The 15,925-nt window shown below is 36.3% G+C and overlaps 1 protein-coding gene across 5 annotated transcripts in view; it reads left to right on the top strand.

Annotated features, from left to right (window-relative positions):
- PTPRC (protein tyrosine phosphatase receptor type C) overlaps positions 1–15,925 on the top strand; it is a 139,795-nt gene that overhangs the window by 69,873 nt on the left and 53,997 nt on the right. Inside the window, exons 4-11 of one of the 5 annotated variants that reach the window (XM_036755274.1) lie at positions 607–807; positions 2,425–2,565; positions 3,794–3,937; positions 4,773–4,862; positions 7,289–7,315; positions 11,832–12,029; positions 13,137–13,262; positions 14,881–15,051. In XM_036755274.1, coding sequence (XP_036611169.1) covers positions 607–807; positions 2,425–2,565; positions 3,794–3,937; positions 4,773–4,862; positions 7,289–7,315; positions 11,832–12,029; positions 13,137–13,262; positions 14,881–15,051 — 1,098 coding nt within the window. The remainder of the gene's footprint in view (positions 1–606; positions 808–2,424; positions 2,566–3,793; positions 3,938–4,772; positions 4,863–7,288; positions 7,316–11,831; positions 12,030–13,136; positions 13,263–14,880; positions 15,052–15,925) is intronic. The other 4 variants (XM_036755275.1, XM_036755276.1, XM_036755277.1 and 1 more) reach the window with 4 other exon arrangements.

Consider the following 15,925-nt stretch of genomic DNA (forward strand, 5'->3'; position numbering starts at 1 on the left):
TTTACCAAGAGAAGTAAAGGGATGCCCCTAATGTTTTCTGGTTTATGCTATGGAGACTAATTACAATGTTTTCCCAAAAAGACATCCTTTGGATTAATTGTCAAAGAAAGAAGACCAGGCTTCATAACCATTTGAGCATTTAAAAATGTATTAGTTATCTGAATTCGAAGATTCTTTTCAAAAAAAAGTATTTTTTGGTTGAATTCAACCTGTGCTTGGCAATTTCTTTGTGGGAGTTGCTAAAACCTCTCTCCATTCTTTTCTCCAAGCCTTCCTGTCCCTCTCTGTAGTCCTTTGCTAACTTTACCCACCATTCCTCTTTCTACCACTGGAAGCTGTTTTCTTGTCTTTACAACTCTTTTTTTAAAAAAACCAAATGCTAATTTTTGCCAGATCTTTTGTTATCTGTTTGTTTTGAATAGATGATGATGTTTATAGATACGCATGGTGGAAGGGCAGACACTGCTTTTCATTTTGCTCACAACCCATCACTCAGCTTGTTAGAGAAGAAAACAATAAAAGGCTGGGGTTTAACTCTTCTGAGTTCCCATGTTAAGATGTCTATCATGTATAATTTTTTGCTTTCTTCTACCTACCATCACATAGCAGGACCGACTGAGGCTGAAAAGCCCCAAACTCTACTTCCAACTGACCCTCCACCTACTCGCTCCACTGCATTCTCACCCGCAAGCATCTCTGAAAGAGAAAATGGTGCCACCATTCCTCCTCTTAACTCAAATGTTACTGCAACTGATGTGTCCTCGGAATCTGGCCATAGTGCTAGAACTTTTGCTACTGATGTGACAGGTTGGCTTTTGAGAGAATGTCATTTATTAAAATATATAATAAGGCAATACTTAACCTATTACATATTTAAATCTGAACCTTGAAAGAAAATTTTCTTTGGGTGAATTCTGGGACTTTCCGAACAGAGGATCATATGTAAGCATATATCTAAAGATGGATCAGGAAGAGAGAAAGCTGTCTTTGGAAGACCTTGTCAAAGTTATGAAGGAGGGAAAGATATGTTCAGTTCTTTCCTATTTTCCTTTTCTCTACCTTTACTTTTACTTACAGGTAACCTTTTCTACTCCCTCCTACCCAATATCCTCAAGCTGTCTTTTGGTTGCTTAAAATCTTACATTTCCACACTCCAAATTGCTTCCCTAGAAGGGGATCTGGATTAATTACAGTGTGAGATAAATATTTAGATAAACTGCAGGTATGTGGTAAGGCGACCCACATCTAGGTCAGAACATATCAGGCCAGGTTTGGTCAAAAGAAAGGCAGAATCTCTTCACTGAAGTGGACAAATTGAGCTATGGTGGGTAATTTGCCAATGGGATCTCATATACACACCATCACGGGTGACTTGGATAATACTGAAGAGGACCAAGATTTTCCTGTGGAATATATGCTTTATTTTCCGAATCCTTAAAATGAATAGTTTATTCTCAATGACCTCTGTGGTTCCTTCTAACTCTAAATCCTATGACTTTATGGTGTTCCAAACTGATATTATCTCCTGGCTCCACCTTAGCCTCCCACTCATTGGCCAAGTTAAGCTGACATATATAGCCTCCACCTAAAGGCTACCTTTCTTTGTTTTCAATTCCTGGCTCAAATCATGAAGGAAACCTATTTCTTGTGGATTCATAGAACAAGATGAGCTGTGGAAATAGATCTAAAATAATACATATTTTAACCACAATTACAAAATACATCCATGAACACAATATCAGTAAGATGTATTTACCTTTCCTACCATCCCTAGTGGTCAGGCTCATTTTATTGCAAAAGGCAACATATCTGGGATCCTTCTCAGGAGGGGAAATTGAGCTGAAAGTGTCTTTCCTTGAAGTAGTTACTTCCACCAGGAGCCCAGGAAATTCCTATGCAAGATTAGGACTGGCGAGGATGTTCTACATTGACCTCAAAGGAGCCAGATTGACAAAAGGTTGGGGAAAGACCCCATTAGAGGGGAGTTTTTGACTCTCTTATACTGTCAGTCTTCTGAATCAGATGTAGGGGACAGTATTTATTACATATTCAGGGAAAATGAAGGACACTGCCTGAATGAAGAGCAGGTGACTCCCTCTTTTTCCATTCCCCTTTCCTGATGTGTCTCTCCCAGGAATAGTATCAGAGAGTCAAAAATGGACTCATTTTTTCAGGGTCTTAAATTTAGAGGCATCGGTAACAATGAACACTTTGGGGGGAGGGGAGTGTAAAAAGAGAAAAGCAGAAAATATTTTTTTTAACCTGCTTGGACTTAGCTACCTGTGTTCTTAGATTGGTAGATGAGGATACTTTCACATCATGGAGAACCCTTGGAGAATTCCACTTTCTAATTTCTTAGCATTTGAGTAGCTGACCCAAAATCAAGTGGGAAATGAGTGTAACGATCTTGCTTTCTTACCCCAGGTGTGTCACCAACCAAGAGCGCTCACCTTACCACCCACGCAGCCTCTCACGCTCCCTCGGATGGATCTGTCAATCCAACACTCAGCAGCAGCCCTGCTGTCTTTCCCACACTCATCGCTCACACAGCGAATAAGTCGACAGGTTTGCCCAGTTCCTTTGTATGTGGCAAACCACACCCACAGTGCTCAGAATTTACTAGCACGTTTAGATGTTTTATCACTTTTTTACTTTTAGTCTTATTTTAGGATTGTGACAAAATAGAAAGGCTCAACTACTCCACCTACAATTCTCAAAATTGAGGTTTTTGAGGATCCAGCAATGATAAATAGACAGCTTTGTAGCTGTTAGGAAGTGTAACAGTTTTGTGATGTATGCTATGTCTTTCTTCATAGTTTGAGACAGCATTGTTGATGAAAGGATCTCTCATTGCTTTTAATGAAGATCAATGTATTCTTAGTCATTAGCCCAACACCCATATTCTCATCCCTTTCCCTCTAAGATGTCACCCCTGCTCTAACAGAGCACAATAAAAATACTCAATAAATATCTGCTGATTTTTAAAATGAAATCAGAGGGCATTATCTTTGTTGTGATACATCTAGCACAGAGAAAAAATATTGGCTCTGGAGTTGGAGGACTTGGATTCAAAATCTGCCTCTGATGTTTGCCATTGGACAAGTCATTTAACATTCCCGGAGCTCATATTTGTTGTCTGAAAAATGAAGGGTATTGGACTATATGACTTTTGAGGGCCTTCCCAGCTCTATACCTATGATTCTATCAGCCTAAGATTTCCTGAGGGCATAAAAATTTAAAAGGCATTGACAGCAGATTGAAATAAATGAACTCATCAACCAATTAGTAATAATAATTCATGTAAATGGGAATTTACCAAATGGGAAGCCACACTCCAGAGGAGTTTCTTTCCATCCCTATCTAAGATACTCTCCATGCAGCAACCTCCCCAGTAGTGATCTGGTTTCTCAGATTCTTGCTCCTCACACAGTACTTTGTGACCCAGAGTTGATGATCTCTCTTCCTACTCTCCTACAACTGAATTTGGCTTTAAAAGCTGATTTGGGGAGACTACTTTGTGGCATACCCTGGATTGTGTTTTGTAGTACTTGCTCTAAGTACTGATGATGGTTTTGTTTATTCCATTTATTCTCAGTGTCTGGAGTAGGTATAGCTTAAAGTCGGTGTTTTACATATACTCTAATGTCTGAAAATGAGAACATACGTGGAAACAAAGTAGTTTTGCCACTCAGGTTCTTTACAGATGCTGTTTATAATGTTGGCTTTGAATTTCAAATCTTTGCTTTTGTGTGACAGAAAGAAATAATAGTTGCCAATTCCTTCTTTACTATAGATTACATACCAGAAATGCTTACACCCACATCCTTACCTGCAGACTCAAACTCTACACCAGTAACAGATTTCAATCCAGCACGCAACAGCTCTGCTGTCCTTCCTTCACTCACTACTGCCATCACCACCACTGATAATGTTTCAGGTTTGGTTCTTCTCACAATTAAACCTCCAGATAGTATTATGGGTAAGCCTTAGAATGGTAAACCTAGAAATAGCTATTTCTGTTCACAAGGAATATAGCTTGTCACATTGAATTATACAAATTTCAGAAGCTTAGAAATATATTAAATTATTATATATATATGTCATATATAATATTTAAGTAAATATTATATATGTATATAATAAATATATTAACACTAAAAGAAACTGCCCTCCTGATTGTTACTGAGTATTATTCTTGGTTTTAAATGTTCATTATGAAAATCTGATTTTAATCCAACAAATTAATGATTGTGGCATGGAGGCTAAAGACATTATTTCTGAATGCTAACAAAACGTGCATTTTAACTAAGACTTTTTCTATAAGCAATTTGTATTTTTACTTGGATGAGGCAAGCTTTGTAGACGTGGCATGACAGAAAAGTATTGGCCTTGGAATCAGGAAACCCTCAATTCAAATCCTCTCTTTGGCAATGACTATAGCTGCGTGACCCTGGACAAGTCACTTAACTTTTATATCTTTAGGGAAGTTCTTAGACTAGTCCTACTTCTTAGACAGATCAGCTGTGTTGGTGATATATATCGTGTTTAGAGAAAATAAATTAATAGTGATTGAGTTTGTCAGACACTCTAAGTTTGTTTTAATTTCAAGAGTAAGTTAACTACATTTGATATGAAACATGTTTTAATGGACAATGTTTCAGATTTATAAAACAATTTATTTTTTTACAATGTAGGAAGATACTTTTCCCTTTCCATTTCCAAATAGGAAGCTCATTGCTTAATGATCTATTTTTCTGTTGCTTTCCTTGCAGATCATTCTGGTTCTACAAACACAGAAACACCTGTAACTGTCACAAGCAACCCTTCAAGCCTTAGCCCTGCCATGACCGCTTCAACAACAGGTGACAAACTGATACCCAATCTTTACAATCATAACACCCTCTGGATGGAAATCTACTCACAGAAAAGCCCTAAATTTACTGAACTTTCTTTTTTTCCCAACATAATCGAAAATTTTATCTTTGGTTACTGTGGAACCACAATAGTGAAAAGAATCAAGACCTTTGGGGTTCTGCAGTCACATTGTCCAAGATAGTTGCTTGCTGTGTGTGCCATTGGTAGAATCAAAATTTTTATGGTGAAAAACGTGGCTTATGCAAACCTTGTAATAAGACCAGCAGAATGGCCAAATGAGCCCAAAGTTGTTGTTGCTGTTGTAGTTGTCAGTTTTTTGATAGTGGCTCCAGATGCTAACAAGGAAAATGATCATTCTATAAACTAGAATAGTCTTATGATCAAATAGCTGTAGACATATAGCTGACACCTATGCAGCTACTGCAAGGCATGGAAATCTAGAAGCAGAAGGAGCATCCAGGACTGATCATAGTATTCACAGTAGTCAGAGTATCTCGCTATGTTGATAGCTTCTTCATTGCCTTTGAATCCCGAGTTTCTGAATTTCAACAAGGAACATTGACAGGAATGGCAGAGACCTCAAGATCTTACCTACCTTGTGGTAGTTGCTTCTGTCAAAACTTCTGAAGTTGCATGTTATTTTTTTAGTTTTTTTAATTAATAACTTTATTCTGTTCTACATGAGGAAGGTACAAAAGGCAAGTTAGAATCAGCACCAGCACCCATAAGTTATTTACCCTTTGTTTCCAGTGAAACATGTATAGACTCTGTGTTCCTTATCTTAACTCCATCTGCATGGAAAAGCTGGATTCCCACCAGAGGCTGGCTACATATATCTTCAGTGCTCTAGGGTGTCCTTGAGGGATTGGGTATATCTGTAATCATATATATATATATATATATATATATACATATATATATATATATATACCCATGAGACTGCCAGTGTGCTTTCTCCCATCAGTTGATATCAATTAGTCAGCCAGACTTAAATGATTTTAGAAGAGGATATTATACTAAGGTATTACAGTAAGAACAGTTTGTAGAAACATTTTTCCAAAGGTTTGTAACACACTCTACCACCAGTAAATACAGAGACCAGGGAAACGTGGGCTCAAGCTCAGAAAGTTCATGTGGCAAATATGTATATAACAGCTTCTGGTTGCTAGAAATTTTTTTCCATCCTTTTGTGGGGTACTCACGAAGTTCCTCTTAGGCATGGTGCAGCTTTTTATGTGTGGCACATTGTAGTTCAATGAATCTTCTTTATCTCATTATCTCTATTTTGTTCTTGGCTCCCAATGTAGATACAGCCACCAGCCACTATTATCTTGAGAACATGGTTAGGGAAAAGTCCAAATCCTCTGCCCAGGGTGGGGAGTGAGGAAGCCTTGACTAAGAATGAGTCATTCTGCTCTCCCTCACAATGGATTCCTTACCAAGGATTTGACTGGAATGCTTTCCACTAGGTCACTACTTGCTATAAAAGTCACAAGTTCCTTGTCCAGTCAGAACAGACTTCCTGTCAGTGTCTCTTCAATCCATTCACTTAGTATAGAGTTGCTGATTTGGCTGATTTATAGAAATGTTCTCTCATCTGGTTGAGATGTGAGAGTATCACGTCTTATCACTTAGGTCAATTCGGTTGGCATAATTGTCTAGGCTAACCCTGACTCTTACGCTATGTAGTATCAATACTGCCTATATAGTCCTTGCATTGCCTGGAGCTTTGACATTGGTTTAGATCTCAAAGGGGCTTAACATCACTTTAATTTTGAGGGGTAAATCATGAAATATAGCTATTCTACTACAAGCAGCTATTTCCTTTAATCGATCACTCATATTTATTGGAAAAAAAGCAAAAGTTTTGGAAATACAAATCATGGACAGTAGCAACATTTTTTTAATATTAATGATGGAAAGACCATTGCATCTGAGGACAGAAGACCTAAATTTGAGTCCTGGATCTAACATTTACCATCTGTGTGACCTTCCTTTACCACTTTATCTGTCTAGATCTCACGTCTTCATGTTTAGGTGAGGGGGTTGAATTAGATCATAGAATCATAACCTTTAAGAACTGAACAGAAATTAGAGATCATTGCTGTAAACCCTGTCTTTATACAGATGGAATAACCTGAAACTCAGAGGATATAGATAACTTGTACAAGGTCATACAGGTGCTAAGCGGCAGAAACGAGATCTGAACTCAGGTTTTCTGGTTAAAAATCTTATGTATCAAAATGAATCCATTCTAGTTCTAAGAATCTATGCTCATTAGTCATCATTTATTATAATTTTACTAAATTGTGGGGGAGGGGGAGAGCACTAGACTTGAAGACAGGAGATATCAATTCCATTGTAGCCATAGAGAAATCAGTATGATAATTTGTTTTCTTTTTATCTCTTCTAGCAAGTAGTTCAAGACCAGAGCAATGTGGTAAGTTTAATCTTGTCTTTGATATGTATCTTGACTAATGCTCATTCCTGTTTCAGAGGAAGACATACTTCTCCAAAAAAATAAGACTAAACATTCCACCTATGCCCTCAACCCTGTCCTAGACACATTATTCCTGAACTTTTTGCAGTCTATTATTGCATCTCTCTCAGGTCTTATAATCTCTCCCTTTCTATTAACTCTTCGTCTCCTTGAACATGTATTTTGGTCTTATTTATCATTTAAAAAAAACAGGTTCCTTAACCCTCTCCATAAAAGAAACAGCTATTTCCAACCACCATTTCCTTACTAGCAATTACTTATTAAAATATGTTGTTATTATTTTCTACCTAATTCAGCTTCATTGAAATAAATAATTGAATGAAAATTTCCTCTCTTTTCTGTTGAAATGGGTATCAAATGATTTGAATTCTATCTGTGGCTCTATAATTGGCCTGCTTATGATTTTAGACTAGTCACAATTTCTCTAGTCTTAGCTTTTATCTTTAAATTCCACCCCCCAGCTTTGTTTTATTGTTATTTATTTGTTTTGTTTTTACATCACATTAAATGTGCTATAAAGCTATCCTCTTCCTCTTCCCAGTAAACTGTCACTTGCGACAAAGAAAAAAAATATAGAGGAAAAAAATAGTCAACACAATTAACCAATTCATCAGTTATGTCTGACAGTACAAGCAACATTCTCTACTCTTAGATCTCCACCTGTGCAATAAAGGGAGGAAAGTGTATTCCTTGATTCTTCCCTAGGGCCTAACTTGGATTTTATAAGCACAGATCATTCCTTCCTCCCTCCCTCCCTTCCTTCCTCTTCCCCTACTTCCTTCTTTCCTTCCTTCCTTCCTCTCTTCCTTTCTTTCTTCTTTCCTTCCTCTCTTTCTCCCTTCTTTACTCCCTTTCTTCCTCTCTTCCTTCCTCCCTCCCTCCCTCCTTTTCTTCCTTCCTCCCTCCCTCCTCCCTCCCTCCTTTCCTCCCTTCCTTTCTCCCTCCCTCCCTCCTTTCTTCCCTTCCTTCATCCCTCCCTCCCTTCCTTCCTTACTTCCTTCATTTCAGTGAAGGTAACCAGAAACTTTGAATTCATGCTATTTGGGGATATGATGGAAAAATTCAGATTATTTATCAAGGAGAAGAGAAGGCTCATGAGGGTCATGATATCTATCTTCAAGTCCTTAAGAGACTGTCACATCAATGAGAGCATGTATTTGTTATGTTTGACCCCAGAGTGTGGAACCAGGAGCAATAGGTGGAAGCTGTAAAAAGCCAAACTGGGTTTGATGCAAAGAAGACATTTCTAAAATTAGTAATGTCTAAAAGTAGCATGGACATTTGAGGGTCTTCAGTTTCCTGTTCTTGAGGCCTTCAAACAACAACTGAATGTCTACTTGTAGCGTAATAGTGAAGGATTCTCCTTAAATGTGGTTTGGACTGGCTGGCTGCTGAGATACTTTCCTACCCTAAAATTCTATGATTCTATGATATAAATGTAAGTTCTTGTTAATTTTACATATTATTGATCTTGTTTGACCACACAGGCTGGGAAACTACCTATTTCAGAGAATGTCGAAATAGTTAAATTTTATACCTTGCTACTTCCCCAATCTATGCCTGGGATGGTTAGGAAGCTAACGTCAGCAGCTAGCACTATCAACAAGTCTTTTCACTGGAGTCTAAATTTTAATAAAAGAAGAAATCTAGGAGATAGCTGGAGGGAGGGTGTTTTGTCTGAAGCAAGCAAACAATAAATATTTATTGAGCACCACCTGTATGCAAAGCACAATGCTATATACTGGGGATACAAAAAAAATAAAAATGAAAAATGAAACAGTCCTTGCCCTAAAGGAATAATAACAAGGGAGAAGAAGAAGGAGGGAGAGAGAATCAGGTTTTCATAAGTAAGAAGTATCTAGTCATCAGGAACATGTAATCTCCTGGGTAACTTCAGAACTATATCTGTGAGTAACCATAAGAAAGCTTGGGATGGCAAAAATAATATTGGATTCAAAATAGGAAGTTGTGAGTTGAGTCTAAACTTCATCACATGATTTGCAAGTAATTTAATGTCACTGAACCTTAGTTTCCTTATATATAATATGAACATAATAACATATTCACTATCTTCCTTGTTGTGAGGAAAACTCTATATTAACTGTAAAGTATTATGTAAATGTTCACCACTATTATTATTATTATAGTAAACATAGGTGAAGAGAACTATGAACAGATTCTTCTTTATAGGAATTTTCATTTTTCATTTTTTATGTGTGTGTATAGTCCTATATTTTCTAAGCTAGCTGAATTTTAAATCATGTGAACTAGTTTATTGAGGGTTATCGTATTGTGTTTGTGGGTTGACAGCTCCTATTGCTTCAAAACTCCCACCCATAAGATAGGAGAATCATGTGAAGTGCTGTGTCAATGCTATGTTAATGATTTGTCATCATCATCGTTATGGTGATGATGGTATTATTAGTTGAGCAGAAGAGTATATTGGTACCAATATCACACTTGAAAATGCACTGGCCATAATATGTGAAGTGTTTTTATGGGAAAGATTCTGTGATAACATTGTCCATTCTGCAACACACAAATATTGTCAGCCAGGTCCCAGTCAGTGACACTAACAAATAGTCCTGAAGTGGTTGCATTATTCAAATGGACATTGCATATTTCAACTGGGTTGGAACCAATGACCATATTTTACATAGTTATGCCTTGGAATAGTACAAATTCACATAAATGTGACCACTTCAGGAAATTAATTATTCCCATTAATTGGGACCTAGCTGTTCTATTTCACAATATTGTACATTAAACAAGCCTCAGGACCCCTTACAGTTCCAGTAATGGGGCTGTTGACATGCTAGAGTGCTGGTCTCATTTCTGGTGATCTTAGTTGTAGCTCTCTAATATTTGCACTTGAAGGAGCCTTCTGACACATCTTCTATCCTTTCATAACATCAACTTTACAGGTGATCATCAAAAGACCCACTCTTGTTGGATCCCCTTAACACAAGTCAAGGTGAACCTAACAATTACCTGTTTAGTCTAGCCAGGATTGTGTCCTCTCTAGGCAAAGTTATGACTCCTAGTAAAATGCCTGAACAGAGATTCAATCCCTTTCATTATGTCTCAACCAAGAATTTGCATGCCCTCTAATCTTGATAGGCTGTACTTAAAGTGCTTCCTTAGAGTTCTCGTTTTTCCTGATCCACATACATGAAAGTCGTTAGCACAGATTCCACATTCAAGCAAAGTGACCAAAACTCCAGATATTCCACCCCCATCCCAATCCAGGTATAGGAAATGTCCACCCAAGACAATGTTTTTACTTTTCCAGTGGATGAGTAAGCACTCAAAGTATTCCATAATTCAATCACTTTAACACTAGAAGGATTAGAAGGACAAGTCAGTCAATAAAAACTTTAAAATTTTTAAAATTAGTATTTTGATCCTATCATCTCTAATTACTTTTTAAAAATAATTTTATTATTTTCCACATTACATGTAAAAACAAGTTTTAACATTTATTCTTTTTAAAATTTTGAGTTTCAGAATAGCTTCTTTCCTCCCCTCTCTTTTCTCTGAAATGATAAGCAATTTGATGTAGGTTATATCTGTGCAATCATGCAAAACATATTTATATGTGTCATGTTGTAAAGGAAAACATAGACAAAAAACCCTACCACAAAAAGTAAAGTGAAAAATACTAAGCTTCAACCTACATTCAGACTCCATCAGTTCTTTTTCTGAAGATGGATAGTATTTTTCACGATGAGTCTTTTGAAATTGTCTTGGACCATTGTATTGCTGAGAATAGCTGTTATTCACAGTTGATCATCATACAATATTGCTATTACTCTGTCTAATGTTCTTGTGATTCTGCTCACTTCAATTTTCATCAATTCATGTAAGTCTTTCCAGGTTTTTCTGAAATTATCCTGCTTTTCATTTCTTATAGCACAATAGTATTCCATTACAATCATATACTACAACTTGTTCAGCTACATATTCCCTAATTGATGGCCATCACCTCAATTTCCAATTATTTGCTGCCACAAAAAGAACTGCTATGAATATTTTTCTACAATAAGTCCTTCTCCCAGCCTTTGGGATACAGACTTAGCAGTGGTATTGTTGGGTCAAGGGGTCTAATTTCTTTATGGTTAAAAAAATACACGGTGTCAATTGATGCATCTTGGTCCTCTGTGTTATTCTTAAATTTTACTCCTTCTATTATGCACTCAGGTAGGATTATTCAAATAAAAAAGCCATTTATTACCTTCCTTAGTTGTCAATCTGTTCCTCCCATGCCTATCAGGTTGGGACTATGTGTTTATAAATTTCTAAGGAATATTCAGGATGATAATATTGTCCTGAGGTAGTCTAGGGTCACCTTAGGAGGAGAAGATATCAGTACAGGGTATACTTATAGCACATTAAGCGTATGATCATTTAAATGTGGGACTCTAAATTAAATTTAAATTCTTTTTTTTCCTTTCAGAGTTATACAAAAAAATCACTGTGGATTATAAATATTCCAATGGAAGCTATACTGCAAAACTGAAAATTAATGAAATTGAGATCAGTTGTGTACCTCCTAATGAGTGTGAAAACCTAAGTGAATGCTCTTCACCTAATATAACAGTTAACAGAACTGTTGTGCCATGTTCATTTCCCTTCACATTAAATGTGCCACCAGGTAAATACCCATTTTAATTGTGTATGTTACTATGTTTGCCTCTCCTAAGTATATTTGCTGTCAAATACCTTTTTTCCCCATCACTCAGCTCAATTCCATCCTGGATATCTCCCCCATCTACCCATTCTTCCAACACACTTATGAAAAAGCTGCACATTGACCACAACAATCCCACCTGATTCCCACTTTTAGAGGGGTGTGCCACTACAATGATTGTACTCATTCGCAAATTTTCAAGTTCCACAAAATTGCTTGCTTAAGAGCCTTCTGGATAATACTTCAAGAATCCACAAATTACATCAGTCAGGGTACTCCTTCCACAGATGCAAATTTAACTGTTCTCTAACTTAGTACATGGCTTTCATTAGGGGTTGTAGCTTAAACAAAGAAACAAATTTGAAAAATCTCATCCTATGTCTTTTCTGGTGATGAATTTCTTGGAATTTATCTAGTCTCTCCCTCAGACTACAATCAGACAATCTGTCTCTAGGCTTGTAGCCCAAACCTTGCAAGATTTTAGAATTTAGGGCCTCCAAGTACAGTCTTTAAGAATCCAAGGTAAAACCTTGTTAGGATTAAGTATCAAAGAAGGACTTTGATGGAGGAGGGACTCTTATTTAAAAACAAATAAACAAGCAAGCAAACAAATCATGACTATATTTAACAGTAGTAATAATCATTTGTCCCTAATTTTTTTTTGCTAGTCTACAAGTAGGTAACCAAAAAAAACCCCTTTTTGATAAAAATTTCAATTAGTGGTTTCTCATAGTCATAATCATTTTTTTCTATTATCAGGTTGTTTCTATCTTGACCAAGAATAGTCATCTACATATACTATAATATTTTATGTTATAATTTAGAAACAATTGAATCTGTTTATGATTGACTATAAAACCTGGCAAATAGTTCCATAAAATTTCAGTTTGCCTGTAGCAACACGGAAAAGTTTTTGTCCTAACTGACCTAATATTTGTAAGATGGGAAAAATATTTGTCCTCTAATTCATGTAATAGGAATGTTTTAAGTATTTGTAAGTAAATTTAAATATTCATAAGTAAAATTATAAAACGCAAATTATATCATATTTCTTCTTCTTTATCTCAACAGCTCCAAGCCATTTTAATTTAATAAACTCAACAGAAAAAGAAAAAGCAGATACTTCTATTAGTTTAGAATGGGAGTTTACCGAAGACAATTTAAATTGCAGAATGGATTTACTCTACGGCTTTGAATGTAAGAACACATAGTTTCTGGATAATTTTCCCCCCTTAGATTCTTTGTAGGTTGTAAAATATGCTTATACTTAATTAGGTTCTGGATTCACATAATGGTGGTTTTACATGCCATGCAGACCTTCATTACATTTGATAATACTTTTTACAAAACCACCAAAAATTCATAAAAAAACCCCACTTACGTGAAAATGAATGGATTCACTAGCATTTATAGAGCCTCTAGTTTATGCATATTACTATATGGGGGAGAAGGTAGATAAACAAAAGAAGTAAAAGACTTGGTGATCTAGTAAAAAGAGAACTGCACTTGGAATCAGGAAGGACTGAGTTCAGATCTTACCTCTGAGGCTTACTTGCTATGTGACCTCAGGCAAGTCACTTAACCTCTGTCTGCCACAGTTTTCTCATCTGTAAAATGTAGGTGATGATATCACCTATGTCACAAGATTGTTGTGAGGCTCAATAGTATATGTAAAGGGCTTTGTAAGTCCTAAGACAATATAAGAAGTTAGTACTATCATTATCCTAGAATGCACTCGAAAAAATATATAAAGACTTATTAAAGAGATACTTTATTCAGTGACCTGTCACAATAATCACAAAATATCACAAATCACAATATGAAAAAAGATCACAAAATAAGTTGTGTATGATGGTGTAGCCTTGAATGTTAATATAACATGTACGGTGTAGTGTAATAATTTTATTCCCTTTTAACTACTTGATATTTTGTACCCTTTGGGATCCCATAGTTGTACATTGTGGTGATCTTAGAGTATTTTTGGTGCACAATAAAGTTCAGTTATGGTGAAGAGGTAGTTTGTGGTTATCAGTCAATCAAGCTGCATCACAGCATTCTGATAAAGTAGAAATAGAACTTCTACATTGAAGTAAGATAAATAGAAGACTGCATACTATATTCCTTAAAATCTCTGATATCCAAATATATGCCATAATGCTCCATTCCTATCCCATGTTTCACTCCAAATTAAGACATTTGATGAATTTGTAGACTTATTGAAAGCACTTATGTGGTAAAGTTTCCAGGTCAGTGGTTGCTGGAAGAATAGAGAATAGGCCAGGAATCTGTAGTCTGAGTCCTAGTCTAACCAGAAAACCAGGCCTAAGGAACAATGGGGGACTGGGAATTGCAGTGAAATGCACAAAGGAAAAAGCAGAGTTGAGGCACTGCCTAGTCCAAGTTGGGTTCACCTACCAAGACTGAGGACTTATCAGAGCAATGGGAATCCAGATGTGATGGGCTGAGTCCACCAAGAAGCATCACCCAATTTTCTGGGATGGGGTAAAAGAACCACAGCAAATTCAGTAGTGTTAGAAGGTAGTCTTCAAAATCACAGCAGTGTAGAAGCCTCGAGGCTCAAGGATTGCTGGGAGCCAACTATTTTCTAGGTCAGCTTATCCACAGGAGGATGAGTGAACTTTACACTGATAAATATTAGCACTGATAAAAAACATGTCATTGGTTTTTATGCTGGGTTGTCTTCTCTTCTCTCCCTATGTGGTGTCCTCAGTTCATAGAGCTAATTGCAAATGTGGATAGGGGATCAGTAACATATTGGATTTGTGCTAGCAAATATGATTATTATTTCTTCCAGGTAAAAACCAGGATGGTCCAGTACATTCCAAGAAGCAATTGGAAAGAAACATGATGAAAAGAGAATTCACTGGCTTGACTCCGCAAACACTTTATATTTGCAAAGCCTCTGTTAGATATCAGGACCATATTGTTAAAAAAGGTGAAATGAATATTACAACAGACTTTGGACGTAAGTGTAATATTTAAATTTGTAAGCATAATACTTCTCTCCCATTTTCTTCTTATCTCCAGCGAGTGATGATAGGAGGATGAAAAGATGTGGTAGAATTAGAGGGAAATACTTTACCAGGGTATACTTTACCAGTACTATACTATATTATATGTACTATATATACTCTACTATATTATATACAGCATGTATCTTATACACTTTACCTATACTATACTATGTTTTTTGGGTATACTTTACCAGTTGTATGATCTTGGACAAGTCCCCTCAATTCTTTGAGTCTTTTTCCTTATTTGTAAAATGACAACAAAAATACTTGTCCTGCCTATTTGGCATAGCTGTTGTTAGGGTCAAGTGACATAAGAAGTGGAGCTCTTTTTCTTTTTCTTGTAATGATATCAGATCATATATGCTCTGTATGAAAGGCAACATGTTTTATTGAATATAGAACTGGCCTCAGAGTTAGGAAGACCTGGGTTTAGGTTTTGCCTCTGACACATGATGGCTGTCTGACTGGGAAAAGTTTTCTTTCATTTCCTCCAAACAATTCTTTAAGAATGCAAGATGTAATGAAAGGGCTTCTCTATTTTGGTAGAGAAAGTTCCTCATCAGGATCTCCTTATACTGGTAAAATCACAGGTCTAGTAAAAAAGTTTTAAGTCTCTTATTATTCCAAAGACTGTTCCTTTGTGGAAGATCTATAGATAATAACAAATGAGAGTCATGATAAATTATGTATGGGCTGTGAGCTACACTGTTGGAGGAAAAAATGCTTCGTTTGTGAGATCCCAGATCCATTTAATATTTAAACATTATTATTCTTGTTTCTTTTGATATATAAACAAATAAGCATTAAGCAAAGCATTTTTTATCA

Source organism: Trichosurus vulpecula, chromosome 4, assembly GCF_011100635.1.
Source record: "Trichosurus vulpecula isolate mTriVul1 chromosome 4, mTriVul1.pri, whole genome shotgun sequence".
In the NCBI taxonomy this organism is placed as follows: Eukaryota; Metazoa; Chordata; class Mammalia; order Diprotodontia; family Phalangeridae; genus Trichosurus; species Trichosurus vulpecula.